Source organism: Budorcas taxicolor, chromosome 4 (genome assembly GCF_023091745.1).
Source record: "Budorcas taxicolor isolate Tak-1 chromosome 4, Takin1.1, whole genome shotgun sequence".
NCBI lineage: Eukaryota > Metazoa > Chordata > Mammalia > Artiodactyla > Bovidae > Budorcas > Budorcas taxicolor.
In genome coordinates this window covers 78,747,342-78,762,958 of record NC_068913.1, presented here as the reverse complement: position 1 = coordinate 78,762,958, position 15,617 = coordinate 78,747,342, and the positions used below count along the sequence as shown (strand labels likewise).

At 52.2% G+C, this 15,617-nt stretch overlaps 2 protein-coding genes across 3 annotated transcripts; both read right to left on the bottom strand.

The window, feature by feature from the left end:
• Positions 1-331: 331 nt before the first annotated feature.
• Positions 332-9,459, bottom strand: DDX56 (DEAD-box helicase 56). Of its 2 annotated transcripts, none has more exons than XM_052638693.1 (14): positions 9,387-9,459; positions 9,135-9,296; positions 7,991-8,151; positions 7,675-7,845; positions 7,471-7,561; positions 6,722-6,966; positions 6,291-6,410; positions 5,726-5,839; positions 5,534-5,628; positions 5,041-5,114; positions 4,804-4,893; positions 4,004-4,109; positions 1,371-1,444; positions 332-672 (listed from the first exon to the last, which is right to left on the bottom strand). In XM_052638693.1, the coding sequence occupies exons 1-14, from the start codon at positions 9,444-9,446 to the stop codon at positions 466-468; spliced, it is 1,770 nt and encodes a 589-aa protein (XP_052494653.1). In that variant the 5' UTR covers positions 9,447-9,459; the 3' UTR covers positions 332-465. The 2 variants fall into 2 exon arrangements, with proteins under 2 accessions (XP_052494653.1, XP_052494654.1); XM_052638694.1 differs by lacking the exon at positions 332-672 and adding an exon at positions 699-966.
• A 3,169-nt stretch (positions 9,460-12,628) lies between these two features.
• On the bottom strand, positions 12,629-15,407 carry TMED4 (transmembrane p24 trafficking protein 4). Its single transcript, XM_052638591.1, has 5 exons — positions 15,212-15,407; positions 14,919-15,019; positions 14,681-14,806; positions 14,104-14,250; positions 12,629-13,669 (listed from the first exon to the last, which is right to left on the bottom strand). Exons 1-5 carry the CDS (start codon positions 15,336-15,338, stop codon positions 13,520-13,522), a joined length of 651 nt encoding a protein of 216 aa, XP_052494551.1. The 5' UTR covers positions 15,339-15,407; the 3' UTR covers positions 12,629-13,519.
• Positions 15,408-15,617: the final 210 nt, after the last annotated feature.

Genomic DNA, 15,617 nt, shown 5'->3' with positions numbered 1-15,617 from the left:
TCAGAACCTTGCAGGTGGACTGAGAGCAAACGGACAGGGCATGTGCGTGTCACACTGTCACTCATGCACTTAAAACACACCCAGCTGGGACTTTTCTGGTGGTCCAGTGGCTAAGACTCCACGCTCCCAATGTAGGGGGTCCAGGTTTGATGCCTGGTCAGGAAGAACTAGGTCTCACAAGCCACAGTGAAAAAAGATCACACGTGCCGCAACTAAGACTCATTGCAGCCAAATTAATTAATTAATTAAACACACACACACACACACACACACACACACACACACACACACACACAAGTGGGCCAAACAGAGCAGAGCAGTTCAGGAGCAGAGACAGCTGTCCCTGGCTGCCTGAGGGAGTAGAAGGGTGAATTTACAATGTGCCCTGGAGAAAGAGGTGTCATCAGGCAGGCCCATCTTTCCAGGAGGCAAAAAGTCGTTCCCAAGCTTCAGAGAAAGGAGGCGTCAGCCTGATCCCAGAGAGAAAGGCCACAGGTAGCAGCCTGTAAGGCCAGAGAGCCAGATGCTGGCTCTCCGGGCCTGAGGGCTCCAGGCTGCAGCACTGCAAGGCTGACCTCTTCTGGCCAAGGAGGCACTGTGCACAGCAGGCAAAGAGCCAGGTGCTGCTTCCTGGAAGTGGTTTCTGATTCCCAAGGTTTCGATGGCTCCTTCCTACAGGCAGGAGGCACAAAGGAGGGCAGCTAGAATCTTTATTTTGTTGTTATGGGCAAAGCACCAACCTGGCCATCCGTCTGGAGGGCCACAGTTCTGCCTGCCCCGAATCCAGTCCATCCAGTCTGAGAATCAAGCTTCCTCCAGCAGGGAGGCCTGCTCTACACTCCAGCCCTGGGAGAGGCTGGGAAGGCAGCCAAGGCTGCCTGAACAACCTCAGGAGGGTGCTGCTGTGGGTCTGGGTTTCTCTCCTCTGTGCTTGAAGCTTCGCAGTGGGTTCTGTGTCTTTGCCTTCTGCGGGGGCAAAGTTACCGATTAACTGTGGGGAGCAGACGTCTGTCTGCACATGAGACAGACTCAGAGAAGTGGATGGTACTGCTACTTGGCAGGCCTTGCAGGCCGCGAGCCAAGGACAGGCGCTGCTTCCGGCACCGCAGGCACCCACCTTCCTCCTCCTGCAGCGTGGAGGTTGAGGAGGGCGGTGGGGACAGGACAGCAGGCCCTCCCTTGCTCTGGAAGCCGCTCGCGGTAGCCAGAGGAAAGCCCCGGCCCCCACAACTCTGGCCAGCGGCCGGGGGTCTGGGGCTGGTTCTCTTTCCTCCCTCCTGAGAACAAGGGGCAAGCACACCCTGGTGACAGGGAACCAGATTGGGGAGGGGAGAGCCCTGCAGCTGTCAGCAAGGCCCCAGGGGACATACCTTGGCCTTCTTAGAGGTGGGGGGCTTCTTCCGCTTCTTGTGAGGGTGGACGAGGCCGCGCAGAGCAGGAGGAACTAGAAGAGACGGCCGGCTCAGCGGCTGCCCCCGCCACCCTGTGTGCCTGCTCCCACCCCCTCCCCGCCGGCTCCACCTCCAGTGGCTCCCAGCGCGCTCTCCCCCACTGACCCAGGGCCTGGCACTCCGATCCTCACTGCAATCCTAAGGACACACGACTATCTAGGTTCACACCGCTGTCCCCAGGGATGTCCACTAAAACATGTGGTACAGTACGTGCCACAGTAAGTGTGAAGCAAAAGAAGGAAAATTAAGAAAGAAAATGCTGCTAAAATAGAAAAGCAGCCTTCACGTAATTCCTTCCTCTGTGGCCCTTCCTCCCACCTCACCTGTCAGGTGCCCCCATCACTGCTCGGGGCCTGCTACATGAGCCCTGGCCTCTGTCCTCTCACGGACCCAGGGCATAGCTCAGGGTCCCCTCCAGCCAGGCCACACAGGTCCTGACAGGCCTCTGAGCGCGACACCACCACACCCTCCCACATCACCCTGACCCCTAAAGGCCAAAGGTTTGGGGCAATGACTCTGCTCCTGTGTGACACAGAGGATGGGATTCCCTTCTGAGGCAGGAGACAGATGGGCCCCAGGTTAAACATTTACAACTAGCTTCCTGTTTACACTTTGAAAATAAAAGTAAGAGGAACAGTGTAAGTAGCTGGACTTTGTCTCCTGTGGACACTTCAAGATAATGGCAACAGCAGTACCAGAAAGGAGCCAAGTAAGCCCTGCCTACGTAAAAAATTAAGGAGACCATGTATTCTTCATTCATGGGGTCAAGGAGACCTCCCAGACTATGCAAGCACAAAAAGGTTCCTCAGGGAAGGGGGACCATAAGGTCTGCCAACCTCCAAAAAGCCTGGCACTGGAATTCACCTTGTCTAAAAGAGGCGCTTGCACATCCAGGAGGGCCCTGAGTCAGACCTGATATGGACTTGGGGCCACATAATGCAAGGTGACTGGCCAGATGAAAATCAGAAAACTGCCTCCACAGAAAGTGGTCTAAACCATCCCAAAAGGGACTTCCCTGGTGGTCCAGTGGTTAAGAATCCACCTGCCAATACAGGGGACACAGGTTTGATCCCTGGTTCTGAAAGATCCCATGGACCATGAGGCAACTAAGTCCACGTGCCACAACTAAGTCCATGGTGCTCTGCAACAAGAGAAGCCATGGCAACGAGAAGCCACATGCTGAAACAAAGAGTGGCCCCCACTCACTGCAACTAGAGAAGCCCAAGAAAACGCAGTGAGGACTCAGAGCAACCAAGAATAAACTAATTAAAAAAGAAAGCTCATGGCTACTTCTCTCTCAGTCTACCCATCCCTTCTCCACATCTCTCTTCTCTTCTAATAAACACTTCACTTGCTTTTTGTTTGTTTGTTTAACTTTTTCCCAAATTCTTTCTTCAAACCAGACAAGAGCCAGGACCCTGCTCCCAGCCACAAGTCTCTGGGTGGTCTAATACGGTTAGGATACAGCGCCCTCACTGCTGTGGTCTAAGTTCAATTCCCACTCAAGGAACCGGGATCCCGCTTCAAGCTGCCACACAGACCACCCAAAAGCCATCCAAGATCACACCCACTCCTCCCCCTCTCCCCCGCCTCACTCCTCAGACCACGACCTTGGTTGGCATCCCTTACAGCTCACTTCCTGGGGAACCTGGCCCCATCTCTCTGGCATTTTCCCATCTCTCCTGCATCTTTCCCATCCACTTGCTTGGGGTTCTCCTTGCCATACCCACCAGCTTAAGCTAATCCACAGGGGTACCAGGAAAAGGGGTCTGCATTCACCTCTCTGCTTCCTTAATCCACTAAACATCTTCAGCATAGAAGTCACACATACCCGTTACCAAAGACACAAGGAGTATCATTACCAGGTGCAAAGGGAGCAAGGCTCCTGAACACATGAGCTGGGTTTTGGCCTCATCTACACCATAGAAACCACTCTGGGGATCCATTCTTTTCTTGGCTGTGCCATGCAGCATGTGGGATGCAGGATCTTAGTTCCCTGGCCAGTGATTAAACATTAAACCCATGTTCCCTGTGCAGAGTCTTAACCACTGGACCACCAGGGAAGTCCCTCTTGGGGTCCATCCTTGACCTCATAACTGTGATCCCAATATCCCTCATCCCCACAAGGCTCAGGCAGGTCTGTTCTCTATTTCCCACCCCCTGCATCCCTGGTCAAATGTTCTGGACTCAGGCACCCAAGCCCAGCTTGGCCTGGTCACTAACCCAAAGTCTCCTCCCGCACAAGTAGCACTGTCTCCTACCCGCGACTCCCACACCACACTCGGTCACTCCCTTCTACACACAGGAGGCTGCTTGGCCAGGTACTGACTTGCTCTTTCATAGGACCGGACTCTAGACGTGAGACCCCTGGCCTTGAAGGCAGAGTGCTGCCCTGGTTTCCTGTCTCCCCAACAGAGAGAGCAACGCCTACCCAGGGGGACTGTGCAGAGTTATGTCTGTGTACATGCTCGCTGCCCAGATCCCATGGTTGTGTCACCCCAGTGCACGGCAGCCCAGGGATGAATGTGCAGCCTGCCTCCAGCCCTGCTCACCCAGGTAGTCAGGGACGTTGCCCAGGTGAGGCTTCACCACGGCGGGGTGTAAGGGCAGGTCATGCCGCAGCAACTGGAGGTCCCTGGGATTGTCTTCAAAGTATGTCTGGCAGGGGAGAAAAACAGGCACTGCATGGTCAGTCCTCCTTTTGGAATTTCATGGGTTGGTTGTTGTTTGTTTTTTTTTTAAACGAGGGAGTTTTTGAACAGGTAGCCGGTGTTCCAATTGTTAAGACTGAGATTTCCCACTGCCTTGTCACTGGGGCCCCCTCCCAGAGGTAGCTCAGGGACGTGTCCCTGTTCTCACTCCCTATTTGGTGGTGGCAGTTAGGAGCATGCCACATCCTCCTCACCAGGAAGCACTCCATAGCCATGCACCTTCTAACTGACATATAAACAGCTGCCTCCTCCTTTTCTGTGTAATGCACGCTGCATGAATGCACCTGACTTGGTTTACTGCATCCCTAGGGTGGACTCCCTGGTGTTTCCACCTTGGGAATCATAACAGAACGTACCTACCCATACAGTTGTGAGCTCACACAACTCTTAACTACTGTGTCAAGAGAATGAACCTCAGAAGCTGTGCTTCTGATGGACACAGCCACTGTCCACCTCAGAAACTAGGCCGATTCACCTCCCAGCAGGACAGCTGGCATCCTTACTCACTCTTGGCCTGTTTCCTCCGCATGACCTGCTAAAGGCACAGTCTGCTGCCCAGTTCACTGCCTCTCACACTCACAGCTTTGCCGCTGGCCTCCAGAAGCCTCCCCTTTGCCCCTACCCCCACCAGAGCCCCTTACTTTGAGCTTCTCTGAGTGCAGGAGCTCCTCTTTGATCTCCTTCAGCCTTGCCTCGCGGATGGCTTGTTTAGTCACTGAGCGCATGGCATCCTGGGGGCAGACATCAGGGGGACATCAAAAGTCAACATGGCAGGGCTGCCTGAGGCCGCCCTCCTGCCAGGGTGCTGAGCAACAAGGGCCTAACTCTGGGTCCTAGAGGAGCTCCAAGTACCCACATCCCCACAGGGCCCCACTCACCCTGCAGCGATAGCGGAAGCCCTCGATCTCCTCCATGTGGAACTGGTAAGGAAGCAGGACAGGGGCCCCACTGTCTGTGGAGAAGACTGCAGTGAGGGTCCTGCAGACTGAAGGCTTGGGCAGGGTCTATGCAGGCCTTCTGCTCAGAAGCTCCACGTCCACTCCGTGGGGTGAGGCAGCCGGGGATCCAGCCCACTCCTTCCCCACACGCAAACATGCAGCAAAAACCCTGGGCCTCATGGACAGTTCACGACAGGGGATCCACCCTGCTGCAGCCAGGGAAGTCTCCTGTCCCCACGTCTCAGGTCCTGTCACATCTCTCAGCCTTAGGATCTGCCCACTCGCCCACTCGCCTACTCTGAGGCCACTCCAGCCACAAATGACGTATGTGCAATGACAGCCACGGAGCACTAAGGAGCACCAGACCTTGACGTTTAAAGTGTCACCACAGAAGCCTGGCCCTTTCTCAGGTCAGTGAGGGCAGGGCTCTTACCTCCACTGAGAAGCTCCTCGATCTTGCCCAGCTGAGACTGCTCTGTGGGCAGCACGAAGGTCAAGACTATGCCGGGGTTGTTGGCACGTGCCGTCCTGCAAGGAGAGACAACCCAGCCCGTGTCTCTGGCTGTGTGTCCCACAGTGTGCCCACAGTCCAGGTGCCCAGTCTGCTACGCCTCAGTTCTCCTACCTGCCGGCCCTATGTATGTAGGCCTCGGGGGTTGGGGGAAGATCAAAGTTGAGCACAGCACATACGTGGTGGAAGTCTATGCCCCGGGCCACACCTGCCTCCGGATCAGAAGCCCTGTAAGAAAACATGGCAACCTCAAACTGAGCCCTCCTCTCCTCAGAGGCCATGTTCTCAAACTTATTTAATCAGCATGATCGCTAAACAAAGCCTGGTATGGAATTACAAGACACTGCTATGAGTAAGATTCTTAAACATCATAACTGAAGCTAGGGTAGTGGGGGCAGCCAAACCTTGGAACTCACTGCCCACAGGGCAACCCGAGAACCACTCCAAGCCAGCCCACCCAAGAGACAAAGAGAGACTGGTGGCTTCCTTTCCCCCAAAGAAAGATCCTTCCTGCAAGTCACAGATAGTGGAGGCTGAGCCACCTTCCTCACAGGATGACAGTGTGCCAGGAAGCATAGGCCTGTGCGCCCTGCACTCCCTGCCCCACATGCTAGTTTCCCAGTCTTCTGAAAGGTGGGTCTCCCTGGCAAGGGCTGAGAGGAGATAAACGTGGACTCACTTGTCCCGCTTGGGTCCTTTGCCCCGATGCTTGCCCTTGACTGGAGGCCCCAGGACTTCAGCATCTGTTGCTATGACGCAGTCGTAGAAGCCTTGGTTGAACTGTGAGATGATGTGACACCTGTGGCCCAAGAGCAGACGAAAGTCAGACCTAAGAGCACCGGAGGCCTCTCCTCCTACTCTGCCTGGTCATGACGGTCATCCTTTCTGACTCTTCCCCTTATTCAATTCTTCCCCAACTTAATCTTTGTGCCTCAACCTCGTCAAGTCAAGATGGAATTATAGCTGGTATTGCAGAGTTGTGAGAGATAGTCATTGAAGGTCAGTCAAGCCCGGAGCCCTCAATCCACTAAGCACTTAAGAAACAGGAAGAGCGACTGTGTCTCCCCTTTTCCATTCTCATCTTCAACCTAGACATGGGAGTCGGCACACCTGGAGCGTAGTGGGAGCTCTCCATTGAGCACACAGGCGGGGATGCTGAATTGCTCCAGGAATAGGCGCAGCCGGTAACTCCGCTCCAGAGTGTTGACAAAGAGCAGAGACTTTCCCCGAATCAACGACAGCTTGAGCAGGGCATACAGCAACAGAAATTTGTCTTCCTCAGTCTCACAGACCACCTGAAACTGCTGTAACTGGTCTGGCCCTGGTAGCTGGGACTCCTGTAACTTGAGGGTAACCTAGGGGAGGACAGGCCTGTGGTCAGGAAAAAAAAGAAGACAGAAATGCTACTGCAAGCCGCTGGCTCGCCAACCACAGCGCTGATGTGTTAGTGGAGGGTGCCCTGGGTACCCTTCCAACTGTGTAATGTCAGAATTCAAAGTATACTAACTACTGCAGTTTACAAAGGACATAAAACTACACACAATTTGGGGCACAGATCAAAGTGAAACCCACTATAAATGACTATAGTGAGAAGAAAACCCCTACAGTAGCAACCTTTCTGCCCTTTGGGGGGGTCCCTGATCAGGCCTTTAGGCAGAGCATGGTTTGAAGCCAGCAGATACCTGGGACTACATAGTGACTTTAGGTTGGAGGATACAGGAGGGCCTAACATCGGACTTCTAGTGCCTCAGAACCAGGAACACTAAATGAGGAATTTCCGACCCCAAATAACAAAGGGTTCCTTTGAGAAGACAGGAGCAAGTCCTCTGAGTCTCCCAATGGTCCCACAGGGCCCTTACCGGGTTATGTAGTACCAGCTCCTTAAGTGCTTGCACATCCTCATTAAAAGTAGCTGACATCAGAAAAGCCTGGTAAATCCGGGGCAAGTGACTAAAATGAAACAGAGCCCCATCAGATTCCAATTCTAAGGCCTCTAATGGGGGCAGCTGAACTGGCCCCCTCGCTCCAGGCCCTACTGTGTATTCACCACCCCCTCTCCTTACCAGAGAAGACTCTTAAGTTCCTCCTCAAAGCCAAAGGAGAAAAGAAGATCAGCCTCATCAACCACCAGCAGCTCCATGGAGTCTCGAAGCTTCAAGTTGTCTTGCTGCAAGTGGTTTAATATGCGGGATGGGGTCCCCACCACCACATCGGGCTTCTCCATCAGCACAGCTCTGTAGACAGGCGACACCTCAATATTAAGTAGAAGATAGCAGCTGGGACCTCACCCCAAATCAGCCCTCATTTTTGCTGCACACAAACCCCATCCCACATCCCAGTGTAGATTCATTCCGTCACAGCCCTGCTGTTCTAACCCACCTCTGAGAGGCTAAGTCTTCAGCAGCTGAGACGTTGGCCACCCGGATGTCTCGAGCACAGTAGGCAGCCAGTTGCTGAATCATGGATTGGGCCTGCCTCGCCAGCTCCTTAGTCGGCACAAGGACTAGGGCTCTCACAGCCTGCTCCACCACGGGGCCTGTCTGCAAGACACGAATTAAAGACTTCAGCCAGTCAGTTATCATCATGGCCACAGGATGCTTTTCTCTACCTCTTCCAGGCAATCTGATCATGTACTATGACTTCAACACAACAATCCAGTTGTGTTTTGATCACCCCTTCACTTACTTTACCCACCTCTGAATGTAGATCAGAAGGCCCTTTCCCCAGGCACTGAACTCAAAAAGGATAACTTACTTTATCGTTACAAAGTTACTTAAAATGTGCTAGTTACTGGTGAACCACCAGTTACTTCTCTGGTGGTCCAGTAGCTAAGACTCTGTGCTCCCTGGTCAGGGAATTAGATCCTGCCTGCCACAACTAAGAGTTTATATGGCACTACTAAGGATTCCCGCATGCCATAAAGAAGAAGGAAGATGCCTCAACTAGGATCTGGAACAGCCAGACAGATCAAACTAGTCAATCCTAAAGGAAATCAGTCCTGAATGTTCATTGGAAGGACTGATGCTAAAGCTGAAACTCCAATACTTCGGCCACCTGATGTGAAGAACTGACTCACTGGAAAAGACCCTGATGCCGGGAAAGATTGAAGGTGGGAGAAGGGGATGACAGAGGATGAGATGGTTGAATGGCATCACCGACTCCATGGACGTGTGTTTGAGTAAGCTCCGGGAGTTGGTGATGGACAGGGAAGCCTGGCTTGCTGCAGTCCAGGTGTCACAGAGTCAGACACGACTGAGCGACTGAACTGAACTGAGTACAAAGAATAATGGTCGTAAAGCCTGGACTAGAACCCAAGTAACCTGAATCCCAGCCCAGAGCGTTTACCAGAAAATAATTAGATTCTCTTAGACCAGCCTTCATATGTAAGAGATCCAAAGAAAACCCGGTTCTTGGAAAAGACGGGTGCGTGAGGATGGACGGCACAGCTTTCCAAGAGGGCACAACGCAACTCAAACCCCCGAATCTCCCTTTCTCAGCCTTTGGGGCCCCTCCCCCGACTCACCGCCTTCCTGTGGAGCAGCAGCTGTAGCATAGGAATGGCATAAGCGGCGGTCTTTCCGGAACCGGTGCGGGCGCGAGCCAGGAGGTCCTTTCCCTCCAGCGCCAGCGGGATGGCCTTCTCCTGGATCAACGTGGGTCGCGACCAGCCCAGATCGGTGACGGCCTAGGAGAGACCAGGGACGGCTCAGGCGGCGTGCTGCTCTGCCACCGCTCCCATCCACCGTCGGTTCGGCTCCTTAGCCCTCCCCGGTACCTGTAGGAGCCGGTGGTCCAGGCCCATGTGTTCGAAGCCCAATGATTCTGGATCCTCCATGCTGCTGCTCTGTAGTGACAGCGCGCAGGCGCGACAGGAAGAGCACGACACGACGCGTGAGCCGGTCAAAGCAGCAGCCAATCAGTTTCAAAGGAGTTGGCCATGGCTTCCGGTGTTCCGGCTGGGCTTTGCGGCTGCTGCTGCGCTCCAGCTGTGGGGTCTTGGGAGAGGTGGCGGGCGGCGGAGAGCCCACGGGTCCTTGCCCGTCCCCTGACACTACCTCTAAATGGCGTTTTGGGTTAGGGTTACCTGCGGCAGAGGCGGGGCTCCGTGGAGGTGGGTGAGGTCCCCTCTGTGCGCCCCTCCGCCCACCGACACCGGCCACACAATCCTCCAGTTTCTCCACCAGGTTGCATTTATGGCTTTACCTTCATCTAGCGCTTGATTTTTAACAGCCTCGCCCTAGCAATTATGGCAGTATTAGTTGTAGTTATATTGGCAAATACATCAATGTTTAGAATGCTCGCCTGTGTACTACCTAAGAAAAGGGATGCCGCGGGTGGTACCTTACCACGTTTGGGAAATACTGGTGAGTCCTGCGCCCTTTCCTGCCATTATGCATCTGGGGGATCTCTGTCAGGTTTATGTGCAAGCATTAATTGCTCTGCCACCGACTATGCTTAGGAAAAGTGCACCAGCATATGTGTTCCAGGGTTGTTTGCCTGTAGCAGTGGTGGGAATCTGAAACGCGGCAATGGCTTTCAGAGTAAAAAGCAAGTGACACTGGGTGTACCAGCATATAATAGAGTCCACCGGGGCTGGGCTAAGGTTTAGGGTCACAGGCAGAACAAGGACAGGCTATAACAATTAAACTGTCCAAGAATGAAGTTTGGAAGAATGAGTAACATAAGAAAAGAGGAAGATAGGTTGCTCTGGGGTTCCCAAAGGTAGCAACCTGTGTTGCCCGCACAGCTTGGTTAAAAATAATAATTCTTAGGCGTTCCCTGCGGGTCTGGTGGTTAGGATTCCAGGCTTTTCGCTGCTGTGGCCTGGATTCATTTCCTTTTTGGGAACTGAGATTCCCCAAGCAATAAGACTCAGCCGAAAAAAGGGGGGCGGGGATTTTTGGTCCCCACTTATATCCGTTTGCTATTGCTCCGGTAACAAATCATCATAAATTTGGTGGCTTAACACAGACTTACTATTTTACAGTTCTGTAGGTCATAAGTGTGACAAAGCCTCTCTAAGTTTAAATCAGGTTGGTGGGGCTCCACTCCCTTCTGGAGGTTCTAAAGGAATCGTGGTGGGTTTTTTTGTTTTTTGTTTTTTTTACCTTTCGCAGCTTCACTTGTGGCCCCCTTGGTCTATTTTCAAAGCTGTTGATGGAGGGTTGAGTCCTTGGGTCACATCATTACAACCTTCTTTTGCTTCCCTCTTGCATTTTTCAAGAACCTTTGTTATGACATTGGGCCCTCCCAGATAATCCAGGATAATCTCCCTATTTTAAAAGCAGATGATAGCAACCTTAACTTCTCTTTGCCACATTTGGTAACATATTCACAGGTTTCAGGAATTAGTACATCTAGCTGGACATTATCGGGAAGTTATTAGTCTGCCTACCATGTGTGTTAATGGGGATGCAGGATGTCCATCTCTTCGTGACCACATAGACTGTAGCCTGCCAGGCTCCTCTGTCCATGGAATTCTCCAGGCAAGAATACTGGCATGGGTTGCCATTCCCCTCTCCAGGCGATCTTCCCGACCCAGGGATTGAACCTGGGTCTGCTGCATTGCTGGCAGATTCTTAACCGTCTGAGCCACCAGGGATGCCCATTCTGCCTACCACACCACACCAAACATAGACTGGACGTAAATGTTGCTCAGGAATCTATATGGCTGAGTTTCTCAGGTGACCCTATGCATCTATTCTGACATGGGCCCAGCATGAGATCCAGAAGTCAGGCTCTGGGTGTTATTAGGGTGAGAACTGAGAGCACCACAGGTAAAGTGAGGCTCCAAAACATGGAGATGGGGACTGGGCCAGGGATAATGGGGTGAGTAGAAAGACCCCTGTGCCCCCACAGCCTTTTTGTGTAAGGATAGAAGGCTATTTGGTAAGGATGTTTCATAACCTAAGAAAGCAAGAACTTCAGAATGGAATCAGGGTAGTACTGGGGAAAAAGGTCCCCAGAATTCCTTGGATGTAGCTTGAATTATTTTTTAAAAAATTTCCTAGGCTCTGTGGTGTCTGTGAATACCACACACCAATGTGGAAACTTTTCCTCACATCTGCCACCAATTAGCCTATCCTCTGGCAATCAAGATTCCAACTGCCCCATCAGTGTAAAGGTGTGATACACTCCCACCTCTGTCTTCACTCCATTCCCCTATCAAAAATTCGCAAGAGAAACCGAGTACATACTGACCCATCAGCATAATTGAGATGCACAGATGGACAGACTACTTCCTGTATTCCTACAGCCTAGACACCAGTGTGCTTTGCTGGGTAGATTCCTAGTTAACAGCCACAGAGCAGACGTGTGTTCCCTTCCTGACATGTCCCATGCTCCTAAAGAGCCTCAGGCCAGAGGTCTACACATGAACTAGTTTGGCCACCTCATTTTCCATTAATTCTAACATGAAGAATATTATCTTAAGTATCCAAATAATTTTGGGTGAGTCATTTATGGTGTTTCACCACACTGAACCGTTAACATGGTCACCCCAAATTGGAATTTCTTAAATATTTACAAAAATATTAAGTGAAAAGGTCTACAAAACTAAATTGCTTATACTTTTGTAAGGAAAAATAGATACACATGTAGAATAGTATGAAAGATAAAAACAAGAAGGGAAGAATTTAGTTTTGTATGTCAGATAAATAATGTATTTTAAATAAATAAAACCATGAAAATGTCAAGAATGGGCAACTAATGGTATTAAGTTTTATATGGCAGAAAGGCATGAGGGAAGTATGCTAAGATGTGTTTACACTTATGATTCCAGGAAGCTAAGAAACATACTTAATCTCTTCACAGGATTCCTTGCTGACAGGCATCCGTGGTTGCCCTCTGTGCATGGCTGAGCCACCACTGTCTGTTCCCGCACCCTAGTCTCACAAGCCCACATGCAGAGGTCCACTCCCGGTCAGCTGCAGAAGCACCCAGACCAAAAGCTTTTCTTCCATCTCCTTTGGTGCCTCCCCTCTGCCCATGGCCTCTTTATTTCATTTCAAACACAGCTACTACAACACGTTTTATTTCACTGGAAAAATCTGTATAAAGAACCAAATCCGGTTCCCGCAAGGAAAACATTTACCACAGCTTAAATAAAAGTTAAGGGAAACGGGAGGGTAAGACTGTTCTGCCTTGTGTGAGCTGTCACTGCCTCACTCTTGAATTCAGGCCCTGTGTGATGGAAACCACAGGTGTCCTGGAGAATTTCCTGCCTGGCCCTCTGATTAGGCCTTGGGAGCAGCTGTGACATCTGCTCTCTGCCCCTGAGAGCTGAAGTCCTGGGAGCTGCCATGGCAGTTAGTTATCAAGGATGTGTGCATAAACAATGCAGAAGGGACTGCACTGGTGTCTTCAGCTAGTCACACAAAGGCAGTAACACTTCAACTAGGAAGGAAAATATATAATTTTATCAAAAAATAGTTCTAATATATAGAAAAACTTTTCAATCCTCTGGGGCCTTTAGCCCTATTTACATTCACAAAGCTGCTGAGTGAACCCAGGACTGACAGCAGAGCAGTGAGGCAGGCCTCCTCGGTGGAGCATTTTGGTTGCCTACTTTGTAAGTAGACGAAAGGTTAAGGGAGTAGGAGGGTTTTTCATTTGCTCATTTTATGAGAAAGGGGAATCACTGGAGGCAAAAGAAGCAAGACTTAGTCCTGGGTCAGTTCCAACTCTGCACAAACCCCAAGACAGATCTTTGAAAGCCTGGACCAGTGTCCTGTGCCCTTGAAAACCAGTGTTAACAAGTGGCTGATCTGAATGCTTTGTTGCCATGGAACCAATGTGGCTTATATTCTTTTTTCACTTTTTTTCCCTCAGAATCCAGGTGGATAAGATATTGGGTGGGGAAAGTACCAAATAACTGAGGCGACAGCAAAGGGGCACGTGGTGAGGACACTACACCAGCTTCTTGGCCTCAAAGAAGCTCTTGAGGTGACGCATCTGCCAGATGCCCGTGAGGATGAGGATGACAGTCTGCGCGATGGACCACCACAGGACCCTCTGGTTGGTGCTCTCACTGATCAGACGGAAGCGCTCTTCACGATACTGCATGGGACAATGGACCCAGGATTAAATGTGCGGGAGAGACAGTCTCAGCTGTTGTGAGGTCCTTCCCTCCTATGCCACTGCTCAACTATGGGACCAAACACCTTTTGAAATACTGCCTCTGATTCCCCTGGGAGTGCCCCAACATGCTGCCCCTCCATGAGCTTCTCTGCTAGGACAGAAATCACACTCTTAAACCATTTCAAGCAAGATCCCAAAATAAGGAGGCAGGCAATGGCTATTGCTAGAGTATGAACTGTCCTCTCTACATTTTATTTACAGAGTTGAAAAATGGCTCTCTGCACTGATACCCTCTATTCCAGTCTTTGAACAGCCTACTTCCCAAGTAGGGAAAGCCCCAAGAAAAAACTTCCAGGAGGTCTAATGGGTATAAAGGTCAACTGCCATGGCCAAGTACAGTGACGTGCCCTTACCCTTTGGTAATCCTGCTCCTTCTGGATCTGCTCCACTTGATCAAGCAGCTGGCGGGCCCTGAGCTGTAGCTCCGTCAGCTTATCCTTGGCAGCAATCTCAGGGTAGTTGTTGGCATGCTCCCCAACCTGGATGTCTAGGTGCACACGCTAGGAGGAAATAAGGTTGGACCCCAAAGTCAGAGCCATTGTGAGGTTATGATGTCTAAGTGATGCAACCTCTGATGGTCTGTTGCAGGCTATGGAACATACTCTTATCCCTGTGGGACAGAAGGGCAACGTCTATTTCTTACTTGTAACTGTGCCACAAAGAGTATAAATGATGTGCATGCTTGCTAAGTCGCTTCAGTTATGTCCCACTCTTTGTGACCTTGTGGACCGCAGCCAGCTGGGCTCCTCTGTCCATGGGTTCTCCAGGCAAGAATACTGGAGTGGGTTGCCCTGCCCTTCTCCAAAGGATCTTCCCGATTCAGGGATGGAACCTGCATCTCTTGGTCTCCTGCATTGGCAGGCAGGTTCTTTAATAAAACTTTGGAACCAAGTGACAGATTCTGAGCTATGGCCAAGAGAAAACTGTTACCAGTCTGCCGCCAGCAAAGAGAGCCATCCTGGTAGAGTTGGAGTGCAGGCAGATCTGATGGTCACCAGGAGTGTGGGAAGTGAAGGTGAAGCGGCCCTCTGAGCCGTACTGCCGGGAGAGCACCACCTGCAACAGAGTAGTCAGTGAAAGCCCACACCTTTACTCTAACCTCGCCAAGTGCAAGCTCGTGTCTTATGAGCTCTGTCCACCCCAAGAGCTCGAGTGAAGATGGCCCTACCTTGCCTTCAGGGTCCTTCACCTCCACATGCATGCCCAGGCCGGGGGTCGAGGGCAGGAAGACCTCCTTCTGCTTATCCCACATCTGGGTGCGATAGTTCCCTGCGGAACAGACAAAGCAGTCACAACCCGCCTAGTCCGTCCAGCTCCCACACTCCGCGGCTCCCGGGACGCCAGACGAGGGCACTGCTCGCCCGGTCACCGTCCGGCGTCCTTAGAGTGCCGCTGCGAGCGGAGAGCCCGACGGCGTCTTGGGGACAACTCAGGGCCCGATCCACCCTCGCCCCGCCTGACCGATGACCATGGTCTCGTCGGGGATTTCTTCGATGAAGCAGCGCTTTTCGGTCTCGCCGATGTGGAAATAAAGCCCCCGGGCGCTTGCCGCGCACAGCGCAAGGAGCAGCAACGCCGGCAACCCCATTGCCCGCCGACGCCCAGCCCAGACACCTGCCAACGCGCGCCCTCTGCCCAGTGCGCATGCGCGCACCTGCGCCCCGCTCCCTGACGACGCAGAAAGGCCAGGCGCAGGACGCGCTTGCGCGGTGACTCCAGTTCTGCGTCCGCTCCGCCCCGCCCCGCCCGCGTCTTTTAGGCCAAGTTACAGGGCCGAGGGGAGGGTGCGCACACGCAGACTGGCTGGTCCCTCCCGCTCTCTGGAGGCTTAGTGGGCTCGGTCAACTGCCAAGAGGCTTCAGCTCGG